The sequence below is a fragment of the Lepus europaeus genome, chromosome 4 (genome assembly GCF_033115175.1).
Source record: "Lepus europaeus isolate LE1 chromosome 4, mLepTim1.pri, whole genome shotgun sequence".
Taxonomy (NCBI): domain Eukaryota; kingdom Metazoa; phylum Chordata; class Mammalia; order Lagomorpha; family Leporidae; genus Lepus; species Lepus europaeus.
The window spans coordinates 62210084-62223122 of record NC_084830.1 but is presented as its reverse complement, the minus strand read 5'-3'; the positions used below and the strand labels follow the sequence as shown (position 1 = coordinate 62223122).

The 13039-nt window shown below is 41.8% G+C and overlaps 1 protein-coding gene across 3 annotated transcripts in view; it reads right to left on the bottom strand.

Annotated features, from left to right (window-relative positions):
• Nucleotides 1–1381: 1381 nt before the first annotated feature.
• Nucleotides 1382–13039, bottom strand: part of PAG1 (phosphoprotein membrane anchor with glycosphingolipid microdomains 1) — a 176648-nt gene continuing 164990 nt past the window's right edge. For all 3 annotated transcript variants that reach the window (XM_062188313.1, XM_062188315.1, XM_062188314.1), the window contains 2 exons: nucleotides 12077–12136; nucleotides 1382–10177 (listed from right to left, as the gene is read on the bottom strand). In XM_062188313.1, the coding sequence (XP_062044297.1) occupies nucleotides 9809–10177; nucleotides 12077–12136 (429 nt within the window). In that variant the 3' untranslated portion in view covers nucleotides 1382–9808. The remainder of the gene's footprint in view (nucleotides 10178–12076; nucleotides 12137–13039) is intronic.

The following is a 13039-nucleotide window of genomic DNA, read 5'->3' as shown; positions in this document are numbered from 1 at the left end:
AGAATTGCAAAGATTGATACATTTCCCGGGTGACAGAACACCTAACAAATTGCTGAGCTCCAGGGCTTCAACTTCTCCAGGTAGCCCAATTGGAAAACCTGGTTCTGTGATCCAGAGCCTCAAATGCAACATTTGCTAGCCCTGAGTCTTTGCACACAGGATGGTGTTGTGACTAACAGCTCTGGGAAAGGAGAGGAAGTTCTCCTCAAGTGGTAAGAAATGAAGCCAGGGATTGAAACCAAGATGGCCAGGCTCTTGCTCACGTCTGCCTCTGTGTTGCTATCCCTGCTCTTCATCATGTGTGCGAAAGTGAAGTCTTAGTGCAAGCTGAAGCACTGTGGCCCCAGAACCCACAGGCACAGTGTCACATGCATAGTGGGTATTTGCTGAAGTGCTCTGTGGGAAGTCTTTGCATTCTGCCTCTTCCACCCCCAATACTCCCAGTGACCTCTCATGGGTTTGCAATACCCATCATGAGAGTGAAGGGTGGTTTTGGCTCAAGATGGCACCAGCAACCAGCTGCTAAAATTGCAAACAGTTTTACAAGAAGGGGAATATTAACCCCTTGCACAGGAAGGAATTATTTGGTTAGAAATAAGTCCCAGGAGAAATAGGGAAGAGGATATTTATAATTGTGCACATGGAGTGGAGCAGAAGGATGGAGCATGGGAGAAGGCTCAGTAAGTGAGGCCAGGCTGGGGGTGGGTGGGTTCTGTATGAGGCAATCTGTGGTTTTAGGGCTGTCCTAGAATTAAGTAAGAGGCAGAGACAGAAAGGAGATGGGAACATGCCAAAGAAAGCCCTTACTGCTTCCTCTTGCAGCCCCAAGGAAGGGGCATGGAGGGTCAGGTGCAGCTTGAATCTACTTGTTCCAGCCTTCCTGCCATGCTTGCACTCCCTCCGACTGGGAGCTGGGTTTTCTCCCTGGCCTGGGGCATGCTTTGCACTCAGGTTGCAAACCTTCCTAGGGGTGCCTGGCAAGTCTGAGTAGATGTCATCAAAAATGTCCTAGGCTTGCTGTGAAGATGGTCTGTTAGCGTTTACAGAGCACCGAGCATTTGCCAGGTACCATGCTCAATGCCTCATTTAATCCCTGCTAGTAGGTACTGTGTTATCATTCCTCATTTTCTGATGTGGCAGCAAGGGCACAGGGAAAGTCCAACAGCTTTCTCAAAGCAGTGTGGAGCTGGAATTCAAACTCAAGTCCTTTTCCGCCGAGATTCTGACTCCCACTGCTGCACTCTTTGGTCTGATCATCAGGCCGATTTTCCTACTTATGCCAGTGAGTTGACTGTTGGAATCCTCCACACCCTGGTTTTGTACAGGGCGTACAAATTAGCTGTTCTTGACCTTTCCAAATACCAAATGAATATTAACAAGCTTTTATACAAAACTGACTTTTATTACAATTAAAAAAAGAACAAAGACAATGTGATAAGTGCCTTTAATTACAATGTACCTGCTATTTACATGTAATCATACTTTTATATACAGCTTGAATAAGGTTCATTACATGTAAACTATACGATATGACAAGTTAAACTCCAGCCTTTTCTGAGTATTCAGAATTGAAATACTACCGGCAGAAACACAAAGAAACAATGCCCATTTCAGTTCCTTAGGTACCATTACTGGATAAATGATCAAAATCTGGCCACAGAAGAGAATTGGAAACATGCATCAACTTGAAGCCTATTTTTAACCTGAATAACAGTATTGCTATTATCTAAACCCTAAACATAATTAATAATTGAATCACTAAAAACAATACAACTTCAATTTATATAGCACCTTTCTTCAAATAGGTCAAAGCATTCGTACTTATCTATATTATCTCATTTGTCCCCATAATATTTCTATGAGGTAGGCAATGGTTGGTATCATTATCCCCATTTTGTAGATGGAGAAACTGAGGCACAGAGAAGTTAAATCATTTGCTCGAGGTCACATGGTCAAGTCAATGCTGGAACAGGAACCATACCCCTGTGCTCTGGTCTCCAAAACCAATGCTTCTCTTGAGAATAAACTGTCCCATTGGAGAATTTAATTCACTTTTCCAAGAAATAAAAAAAGTGCACTTTTTTCTCCCATAAAAATTGATGAAGCAGTACAGACAAGAACAAACACTCTGGGATGGGTGGTAGACTGATGCTACACTCTTCTAGAAAGACTTATGTAAGTTTAAACATTTGTTTTTGCTTTTTTAATATGAAGAGTTCCCTCTTCCAGTTAAAATAAACTCAGAACTATGTTTGAAAGGATGCTTTTAAATAGCTACAGATACTATATTTCGTGGCCATATTATGTTATCCACAAAAAATTATGTTATTCCTGGGTTAAAAAAAGAAATATCTAAACAGTCAATCTTTTGAGACAATCTGCCACACTTACATACATTTACTGGTTATTAAGAGACTCAGAGCTATAGACAGAAGCTGGGATACTACATCTTTCAGAGAGACACACAACCCAAGACACATGGGGGCGAGAAGTTGCCTACTTCATTTAGCTCAAATTTTGCTTCTAATCCCCACCTCTCCTTGGCTCCAGAGTTAAATACATAGTCGGTACTCAGAAAAAAAAAAAAAAAAAAAGGTGAAGCCAGGTTTAAAGCTGTCAAAATCTGAAGCATATAGAATGCTCTCAAATAGTTATTGACTGGAACTGATAATACAGCTTTTCTGGCATTTTGCACATTGCTTCTCCCCAGGAGACAAGCTCTGTTAAATGTGCTGCCATCGTTGAGGTTGTCGGCAGGCAGGAGGGTGTGGAGCAGCAGTGGGAATTAAGGTCCTAGTGTGACTCCAGGAAAAGCAAGAGAAGTCTATATTCAAGAACTACATTGTAGAAAGGCAAGCAAGCTTAAGGGAGAGGTTGTAAATGTAGGTCAGGTTCATTTATGGGTCTCACATGAGAAACACTCAGACTTGTCAAAGGAGCGATCAAACCCTTTCCACGTGGACTCGGCCTCTTTGCCTTCGTCTGGGCACCTCTGTCTTTCAGAGAAGCCTTCACCACCTAAATGATGAGCTAAAGGTTAAAAAAAATAAACAGGCTCTCCTTAAGCCATGACAGGAACGAGAAAATGCTTTAAATTCATGGTTCCCAACTTGTTGAGTTACAAAACAAACGAAACCAAACCAAACTGGGACATTACAACAAAACATCTGAACTACAGGCTTCCAGCACCAAGACTTACTTCTACTTTAGCCTTCAGTGGATCCTCTTTAGGGTGCATAACTGGCACATTAGGTGAATTTTTAAAATTAATAAGTATAAAGAGAATGACCAGATATCTTTTCTGTTAATTAAAAAAGACTATAGGATATTCATGCAAAGATTTGACTATGATGGCTTAGAGCGAAGCTTAAAAAATCAAAATCAAACACAATCTCAACCACTGTAACACTGTTCACTTGTACCAGCAGTTAAAAGTTATTTAGCTCACTACTTGGTCCCTCACTTAGAAAGTCAGATTGCCTACAAACGGCCAAGTTACTCTCAGTATCTGGCGCTCCATGGTTAGACGCTTGGACATTCCCGGTTTTCTTGAGACCCAGGAAAGCAGCGTGAACTGGTTGTAACTAACATAATTCACAAACACCACTTCCCAGTAGGGTAGGCGTGTAAGAGCTACGCGGTGAAAACATTTTACACTAAATTGCTTTAAAAGTGATGCATTTTTACACGAAGGATTTTTTTCTCTCAGGATTATTAGTTTCCTCCTACATCACTGGAAACTCTTGGCCTGCTGCAGCTGCAGGCTCCACTTGCTGCAGGTTGGTCAGTGAAGCTGACCTGGGACTGAAAGTGACACAGGCAAAGTCTGATGGGGGGCAGGGAACTTAGCTGTTACTTGGCTAGAGCATGGTGCTAATCTAGTTGCACTTGGGAGCTGGATTTCTCCATGGGATGCTTTAAAAGTTCTTCTCCATGACCCTTTGGTGTCAACCTTCCTCCTGATAGAAGTGGGTAAGAGTGTATGTAGTTTAGCCAAACTCATGACAAATGACACCAAGCATCTGCTTGCCTGGTGAATCCTGGCAGCCTGTGAAACAGGAACGTGTGAGCTGGGCAGAGCTGTCTGCTCACCTGGCTGTGATGAGGAATGGCTCTTTGCTGGCTGGCAGGGTCTGTCATGTCGGAGGATGGTGATCAGTCCTGGTAGTGACACAATAGACGTCACGAGTGGGTAGGACAGAGACCTGTGGTGGTACACTACAGAATGACAGCTGGTCATCCACACAGGTGGGAAGCAAAAGTGATGTCATGCCCTCATTCTTTAGACGTCATAGAGGGGAGCAATATTATAATATGTTGGAGCTAGCAAGAGATATTTTTTGACATAAAAATAAGTTTAAAAATTCCCACTGTTGAAAATGACTTTCCCATTCTTTTTGGAACCGGACAGTGTGTCTATTACAAGGACCCTCTGAGACAAGGAATGAAAATGCCTCCAAGTGTCATGAATTATTTCTGAATATACTTCTAGGGGTCACCTAATAGAGAGTAAGTCACTTTAGGGGTAACCATTTTTATGAGGAGAAAATGCACAATGAAATACCAATTCCTATTTACAAGAGACTTTGTTCAAACTTCACTCAGAAAAGATGAGATATACAACACATTGTTTAAAACATAATCACATTAAAACATCTCAGTGTTGCCATTTTACATACAGAAGCCTGAGAAATGGCAATTACCAGGCTGCCTACTACATTATACAAGGTAATAGGAGACAACCAGAGGACAACACAAGCAAAGAAAAATCCTACTGCATTAAACATCATTCATGACTAAAGGGAATGGTTTTCAAAATTGCCCTTTTAAAAAATTGTACTTCTCATTACATCTGACATGAAGAAAAATTTCAGTGACTATTTCTCAGTAAAAACAAAACAGAAATTGGAAAAAATAAGCTATTTTGCAAATATCAAAAACCAGAGATAAATAGAGACTTAAAAAAAGAGCAGTGGGATTAAAAAAATACAAATGCTTGTTCTCTTCTGGACCAAGATTTAAATATTTGATTTGAGGATTCCAAATGCAGATTCTAATTTGTCATGGTTTCTGGAGTGATCGCTTTAAGTCAAACACTTTTAGTCTAAGTCAGTTTAATCTGTCTAATGCCACTGTCAGGAATAATGTATTTAAGGAAAAGTATAATACAAAGTAGGAAAATACTACTACAAGATAAGGAATTTAGATTTCACAGCAAGTAAGACCACATTTGATATTATAGACACATGTTCCTATTTTCACATCAGTCACTTATTAACACCAGACATTACACTTTAACTTTGCTCAATTCCACAGTACAATAAGCCTGTCAAGATTTCCAGGAAATGACCACCAGTACCTACTGTGCTTCTAGCAGCCAGAGCTATGCTGGCTGGGTACCAAAAATCAACACTTTCAGAGAATGGCCCCAGTATATTACAGACTCATATTAACCATTACAAGGAACATTGACAAAATGTCATTTACTCATTTACAAAATCCTAATTCAGTCTAAAACTGGAGCTCTACAACGATAGCATGGCCTGGTCTCAGAGCAGTTTTTTTTTTTTTTGCACGTCTCATGACATCACTGCCCATTGATTCTGCTGTTAAACCTTATGGTTTTAAAAGGGAATGAAGTAAAATGCCACCAAGTGATAACTGGTTTCTACTACTACAGCCTCAAGGCTGGGGTGGGAGGGGGTGGCACCTTGCCTTGGCCCACGGTTGGCTATTCTTCTGTTGCTTTAGGTCAAATCTCTTCTCAAATACTTATATGAGAAATACACCTCTTTAACATTTCCTCCTCTTTGGTTAAATATGTAGCAAGCCATATGTACCAGGGGACTTCAAAAAGTTCACAGGAAATACTCATTATCTTTTAATTCCATTTTTCCATGAACATATAACAAAATGATCTTAAGATACCACCGTTAATATCAGCCAAGGGAATTTTGGACACAATTTAAAATCCGAATGTATTAATCAGAAAAATTAGATGAAGGCAACTCAAGGTTTTCCTGTAATCATCAAATGAAAATGTCTGTAGAACTATTGCTTCTAATTCTGCTTTTGTGACAAGAGTTCATCACACCAGTAGGATAAACATTTCAAAGTACATAAAAGAACACATTCTAATTAATTAAGCACCAGAGGTTGTGCCAGAGTGAAACACACACACACACACACAGTACTTTAAAATATTTGTGGAAAAATGGAATTAAAAGATAAGCTTATTTTATTGCAAAAAATCTGAAATCCATGCAGTACATGAGGAGTCTTCAAAAAGTTCATGAAAATGCCTATTATGAAAAACTATGCATGAATTTAAAAATGTTCGCATTGAAATAAAATCTATCTTTTAATTCCATTTCCCCACAAACGTTTTAAAATACCTTGTGTGTATGTGTATATGCACACACATATATAGAGTTTATTATTGGTTAAGGTAAGAAAATGCTTTCATTTTTCTAGAAAATTAGAGAAAAAGACAATAGTGACACACTGAGGTTAAATTTTAGTTATTTGTGTTAACTACCGACTGTTCATTTAGCACTCACAGAGAATGAACTCTGGGATTTTAAGAGATAAATCAGTTAGAGACTTAATGATGTAATTAAGTTTAGGAGGGGGAAAATACATATGCAGACAATGTATTTGCAAGCATTACTTTCTTCTAGAATTTTTTTCCTTAAACACTTAAAAGATGTTCCTGATGATGATTTTTGAGAAATATTAAAAGTAGCATTAACAATGATTCTAAGGCTTAAAATACCTGAATAAAACCAAAATTCCTTCTTTTTAACCCAGATAGATATACAATTCTGACTGATATTGCAAAAAATTCCTAAAATTTGCTTTTAACCTTTTAATGTAACTTCAAAGAACCTAGGTCTTTATAATTGGATACATAGTATGAATGTCAAAGTTGAAATTTAAATATATAGCAAATTCCGTTTTTGACAATTAACCTTTGATAAATTGAAACTCTGTAGTATTTAGCTCAAGATGGAACTATTTAAAAGGAGCCATCATCTTTTGTCCAACTCCATGGTTCAAGAAAAGAGTCTGAACAAAGAATGATGAAACTCATGAAAAACTGTACTAGGAGGTCAAGACAGGGCTGACACATCAATAGATATACTTCAGTTAAGAACCGGGTGCTCTCCAGAGCAGACCCAGGGTCTCCCAGTTCACTCTGCATCTCTCTCCCCTGGCCCTCAACACCATACTATCAGTTAATTCTTTTAGGGCTCTTCCTGGAGGGTCAGCCAGTTCCCGTTAAAAGTTACACTTCAAAACTTTCTAGCACAACATAGTCTTAGCACTGACTCTCAGTTGAAGACAGAGCCCAGTGCAAATTTTCCTACTCCACTGCATAACCTGTATTTGAAAATTTATGGGGGAAATTCTGATGATGAAATTTCTAGATGACACAATTATTTATAATGAACTTTTCTCCACCGAAGGGGTTTTAGAATTTAGAAATCAGATCTATTTCCCTGGTGACAGGTAAGACATGGCAAAATGCAGTAAAATAGTTGAGCCGTTGGCTGCCCAGGAAGGATGTTACCAGAGCATGCACAGTCCAGGGAGTGCCAGGTGACATGACGGCTATTACCGTGAGCTAAAGGAGCCCCACTGAGGAAGAGATCTTTGGGTCAAACTCCTTAGTACCAAGCAGGGAAAATCACAAGGCAGTGCTCCAGAGAGATCGGAATTCTGGGAGGAAGCACCTGGCACTTTCCTGATAAATTTCTCTCCAGGGACTCCAGGGTGTTCTGCCATTATCTTCTAATCAGTGAGGATGGTGCACATGCACGTGAGGCTTCATGGGAGAGACGAGGCTGACTTGAGAATCAGGACCACAGCCAGTTTACTCCAACACGGCTCACGTTACAGTTTCAGGAGTGTAATAGAGAGCAGTCACAAAGCCGAGCTCTGAGCATGCGGATGGGAGAACATGCCCACAAGCTGGTCTCTACAATTTGCAAGATGCTTCTTCCTCCCAATAGCATCCCTTGTCATCATGCGGGAAAACAGCAAGGTCATTAAACCTTTAAACTTGCAGATACCACAGTGGTGTAAGAATAATTGCCTCATTTTTTTTTTCTTCTTTCAGTGTAGGAAAAACTCCCTCTCTATAGCCTACACGTCATAATCGCTCTTCAACTAGGCTCCTCTTAAGTGAAAACTGGCCAGTTTTTCCAGTGATGGCCTTGTAAGACCTAAAGAGAGGATTAAGTTCAAACTGGGCTGAGCTCTAAATGGGAGTCACTTCAGTCACCGATTTTGGTATCAAGAAGGGGAAGATGATTCCAATAGGCAACTTGCATTGGCAAGCACTGGCCCACAGAATTCATCAGCATTTTCTTTAAACATGTAGTTAAATCGTAATGGAATTATGATACTTTCATGAAGTTCACAATTTGCAGTCATCCCAGTCATCTCTCATTCTTTCCATTTTTAGCATCTCAAGTATTGCAAGATTGCCCAGCACAAACCACTGAAAATAATGATTTGTGTCTATTCCGTTTATTTCTCCAGTGGTCTAGGTGATTTGGACCAGGAGCTCCAAGTACCATTTGAAAAGCTGAGTCTTTAAAAACCTTCAATGTTTTAAACACTTGGTTAGAAAAAAGATAACAACTACTTATCATTATCTAGCTTATGTGCTTCATGGTGTCTTTTCAAAATGAGAGTATAAATCATTGTACATAAAACCAAAATAGTTAATATACATTTTTTTCTGGCACTTTCTAGAAATTAGGCATTGAACATAAAACCTCTTATAAATTCATATAACAAAAATAAATGTTTACATTTTAATCTCAGATTACCTTAAGGTAGCAGTTAACTTATGAAACTCCACACCAGTGGTGTGGTTGGTGTCAATCATGGGAAATACACGACAGCCCTTCAGAGATGGACCCCACGGCTGCTGTCCTTGTTTGCGATCCACATCCCAACACAAAGATTAAGGCTCACTGTTTCGAAGGAATGAGCTCTGGGCATAAGCAAGTACAGCAGTACCAAAATATTCATTGGAAATACTGAAAAGGCTCCGATGAGCCATCCGATACAGGGGGACAAAAACACGTGGACTAGAAAAAGAACATAAAGGATCTATCACTGCTTGCAAGCACTTTGTGGGAGAGGCTGCTGATGTCGAACACTGAGGTTAGAAATCACAAAGACCTCAGGGATGTCCCTCCTCAGTCCTACTGCCCTGCAGGGTTTGGCGTCCCAGCAGCCCTCCTAAGAGCCGGATGGTTCCGGGCACACACTGTTGCTCGCTCACTTAAAACACCTACCTGGAAGGCAAGGGCTAAGCCTTCCAGGGGAATTTCCTTGGAATGAACCATAGAAAGAAAGAAAAAAAAATTAAGGAGAAAAAGCCATCCATTTAAAGTCAGTAGCAGAGAGGAAGAACCCTTGGCTCTGAATGGCAGTATCTTAGGTGCATGTGGCTGTAATTCTCCATGAGTGCAGCTCTTCCTTCTAGCCTGGCTTTCCTCACGTGGGGATGAAGGTCCTGGCAGCTGGGATCTTCTGCAGAGGGCGAAGGTGCACGAGGGAAATGTGTTGCAGTGTGCGTGTGTCCCCCCACCCTCCGCCCCAGGGGGGCAGGTGTGCCAGGTCTGAACCTCACTGTTTCAGACACTGGAGAAACCGCCCCGGCTTCTCCAGTTGTCTTCTGTCTATGAAAGCAGCACGTGAAGGGTGGGTTTGTAGGACTCGCTACCTTTCCCAGGAGACATGTGCCCACGCGCTGCTCACGGGCTCTCGGGAGCTGTCTTCTGGGTCGCTAGAGCCTGGTGATGTCTCGGCATTGCTGCAAGTCCCCGATGCTCTCATAGTCATTCTCCTTGGGCCCGAGGCCCTGGTGGCCATGAGTCTCCAGGGGGCCCTTTTCTTCCTCTCGGTTGAGAGTCTGTATGGCTTCATAGTCGGGCTCTGGCTCCTCGCGGGCTCTCCCTGCTGGGGGCAGTGTGCTGACGCTGCTGGGGGTTTTCTCAAAGTCTTTGACCGTGGCATAGAGATCATTGCAGGACGAGGTGGACCTCTGAGGTGTCCCTTGACTGGCGGGGGCGGTGGCCTCCGGCGCTTTCGGGGACTGTGCCACTTTGTTCCCTGCCTGTCCCGCTTTGTTCACTGAGGAGTACATGGCTGAGATCTAGGAAACAAAGCGTGAATGGAATGAGCCAGCTTCAAGCTGTGACTTCCCATGGCCCCTTGCAGTGAGAAGCTTCGTACTCAGAATCGCCCCCGACCCTGGGAGGGACATCTCTGGGCGGGTGTCCCTGTAGCACTTCTCTGTCTTAGCTATCCCAAGCTATTGCACACATCAATGGTGTACAATACGCAACACATTCCACGGGGTGAGCACATCCATCAAATTCACTTAATTTGTGGAAAACGAGCTCTCTCCGGGCCTGCCGAGGGTTTGAGACTGGCAGGAGGAACGGGAAGCTGAAGAAACCCCCAGGACCTGACCACAGCCCTGGGTTTTCTCTAATTTCCGCATTGGAATGATGGTTTATCTGAAAAGGGGCTCCAGTGCTTTACAACAAAGGGTAGAATACATGTCCGCGTTTTAGATCAGAGATTCTCCAGATCCGGGGAATCCCAGCCAGCAGCAGCAGGATCTGGGAATCCAACAGAAAGGCACACTCTCAGGTTCCGTCCCAGTCACCGAGCCAGAAACTCTGGCAATGGGACCGAGCCCTGTGCTGGTTCTGAGGCCCCCGGAGGGTGAGAGTTTCTGTGTTATGCTATCCCATGCCTCCTGCCTCTCTGTGAAGACTGGCTGCTGGGTTCTGCTGGGCAGCTCACATCTCCAAGGGGAACTGCTTTCCAGTAGTTTCTGATACAGTTGCACATTAGTGGTTCAACAGACAGTTACAGTCTGAGATTAGGGGGAAAACCTGCCACCAGGCAGCTCAGCAATGACATCTGGAGACATCCCGTGGATGCTCTTCCCCATGTCAAGAGCTGGCTGTGCTCCAAGCACACCTTTGCAGGCTCATGCATTCGGATCTCCTGTGCAACCTCCTAACATCAAGAGGGACATCAGGTAAAGACAGGTGAGCTGTCCTGCTGCAAAGGCCTTTGGGGAGCAGCATTTCACTGTAAGAAATCATACTTGCTTGGAAGTGCACATGAAAGGACTTGGCATTTGACTATGGCTGAAGACAGTGAGGGAAAGGAGGTACCAAGATGATTCCCAGGGTTTTGGCTTCTGCAATCAGGTGGATACATTCCCTGAGGAAGGGGACAAGCAGGGGGGTGGGCGATATCTCCTAAGGGAAGCACTGCTGCGATGTAGCAGCATACGAACACTGGTCTTGCACATGTACAACATTCACTCTGCTACGGAATCCAGAGAAGAGCTATATGCAGCTTCATCAGCCAAAGTGTTTAGCTCTTTGTCTAAGCTCAGTTTGACACACTAACACATACACTGGATTTCACAATTTTACGGTTTCATTGAAACTCAACCAGCGAATTTGTAGCTTGGTGCTTGGAAATACACAACCTGTTCCTAATATTATATCTGCCCCTAGCTCCAGCCTGGAATTGTACTACCTGAGGTTACCTGCTTTTGCATCCAAAGTTCCTCTCTGAGACATTCTCCTTCCATCTCCAGGCTGGATCAAATTCCTGTTCCAATGTCCTGAATTTTCCAACTCACTATTCATTTCCTTCTATGTGATCTTCCTAACTGTGGCTAAAGCTCCCACACTGAAATTTCTCTTACACTTACTCCCCTCCATACCATTCTTCCTCCTCCTTCTCCTCTTCTTCCTTCTTCCCCTTGCCCTTTCTTTTTCCTTTTTTTCTGATCCTTTTTCCTGCCCAGATTCTTTTGCCTAGCTGATCTATTTATCTGTCATAATCTTACTGCCTGCCAATCACTCTCTCCAGGGCATTGCACCCACCTCCCCAAATCTTGATCTCCAAACACAGGCCAAGAGAGTATTTCAGCTTTCAGACAAAGGGTAACGTTACAAAGCAGAAGTTCTACCCTTCATTATAGGAGCTTTCTGGCTAACTAAAAAGAAACAAAACTTACCTCTTCTTCAGTGAGAGTTGGGTCTTCTTCCCGGGACTTGTATGACAGTGCACTAAATCTCTGTCAGAAGAAACACAACCAAAGGAAAGTAGTGTGAAGTCAATGATCCAAGCTTTGTTTTACAGAGGGCTTCTCCGAGCTACAAAAATGTTTTCAAATGATTTCTATGGGAGCACAAAGAAATTATGGAAAGCACCTGAGAAACACAAACTTACATAATCTATTATATGATATTCTTAGATATTTACTTAATATCCCATGTGGAAAAATTTCTTCTAATTTATATATAATATATTTATTTAAATATATTATATATAAATATATATTAATTTATATATAAATATAAATATATATTATATATAAATATATAAATATATTTATAATATTTAATATATAATATATATAATATATATATATGTAAAGAGATGAAAAAAGCCAGAATAATTAGACTAGTTTCAATTTCTAACTTTCAATGAATGATCATTAACAAAACATTTTGTTTTGTTTTGTTTTTATCAAATACCGAATTTTGTATTTCCACAGTTTGCAGGCATTATCAAGAAGAGCCTTAAGTCATCTGGAAACTTTTCAAAATCAGCACATTTTTTTGCTTTCCCTCTGCTGTTATCTCAATAATTTTGTCTCATGGTTCACAGATTCTTCCTCTAACACACACATCTCCTGTCTTGATTCTCAGCGACTCAACCAACACATATCCTTCCCCACCCAGCCCTCCAGTTCCTTGGCGTCCTCTCCCTCCACCTGCCCTCATCATCCCTCTCAGCACTGTACCCCCAAACCTTCCACACCCTCAATCTCAGATCCCCCTATGCCCAACTCCCTTGTAGCTCAGCACTTACTGTTCAAGCTTTCTCCAGCCATAACCCAACTCCAGCTATCCTTCAATACTCTTGGGGACCACTCATCTTTTCCATGTCTCCCCTTTCCTGATGTTCTTCCTTC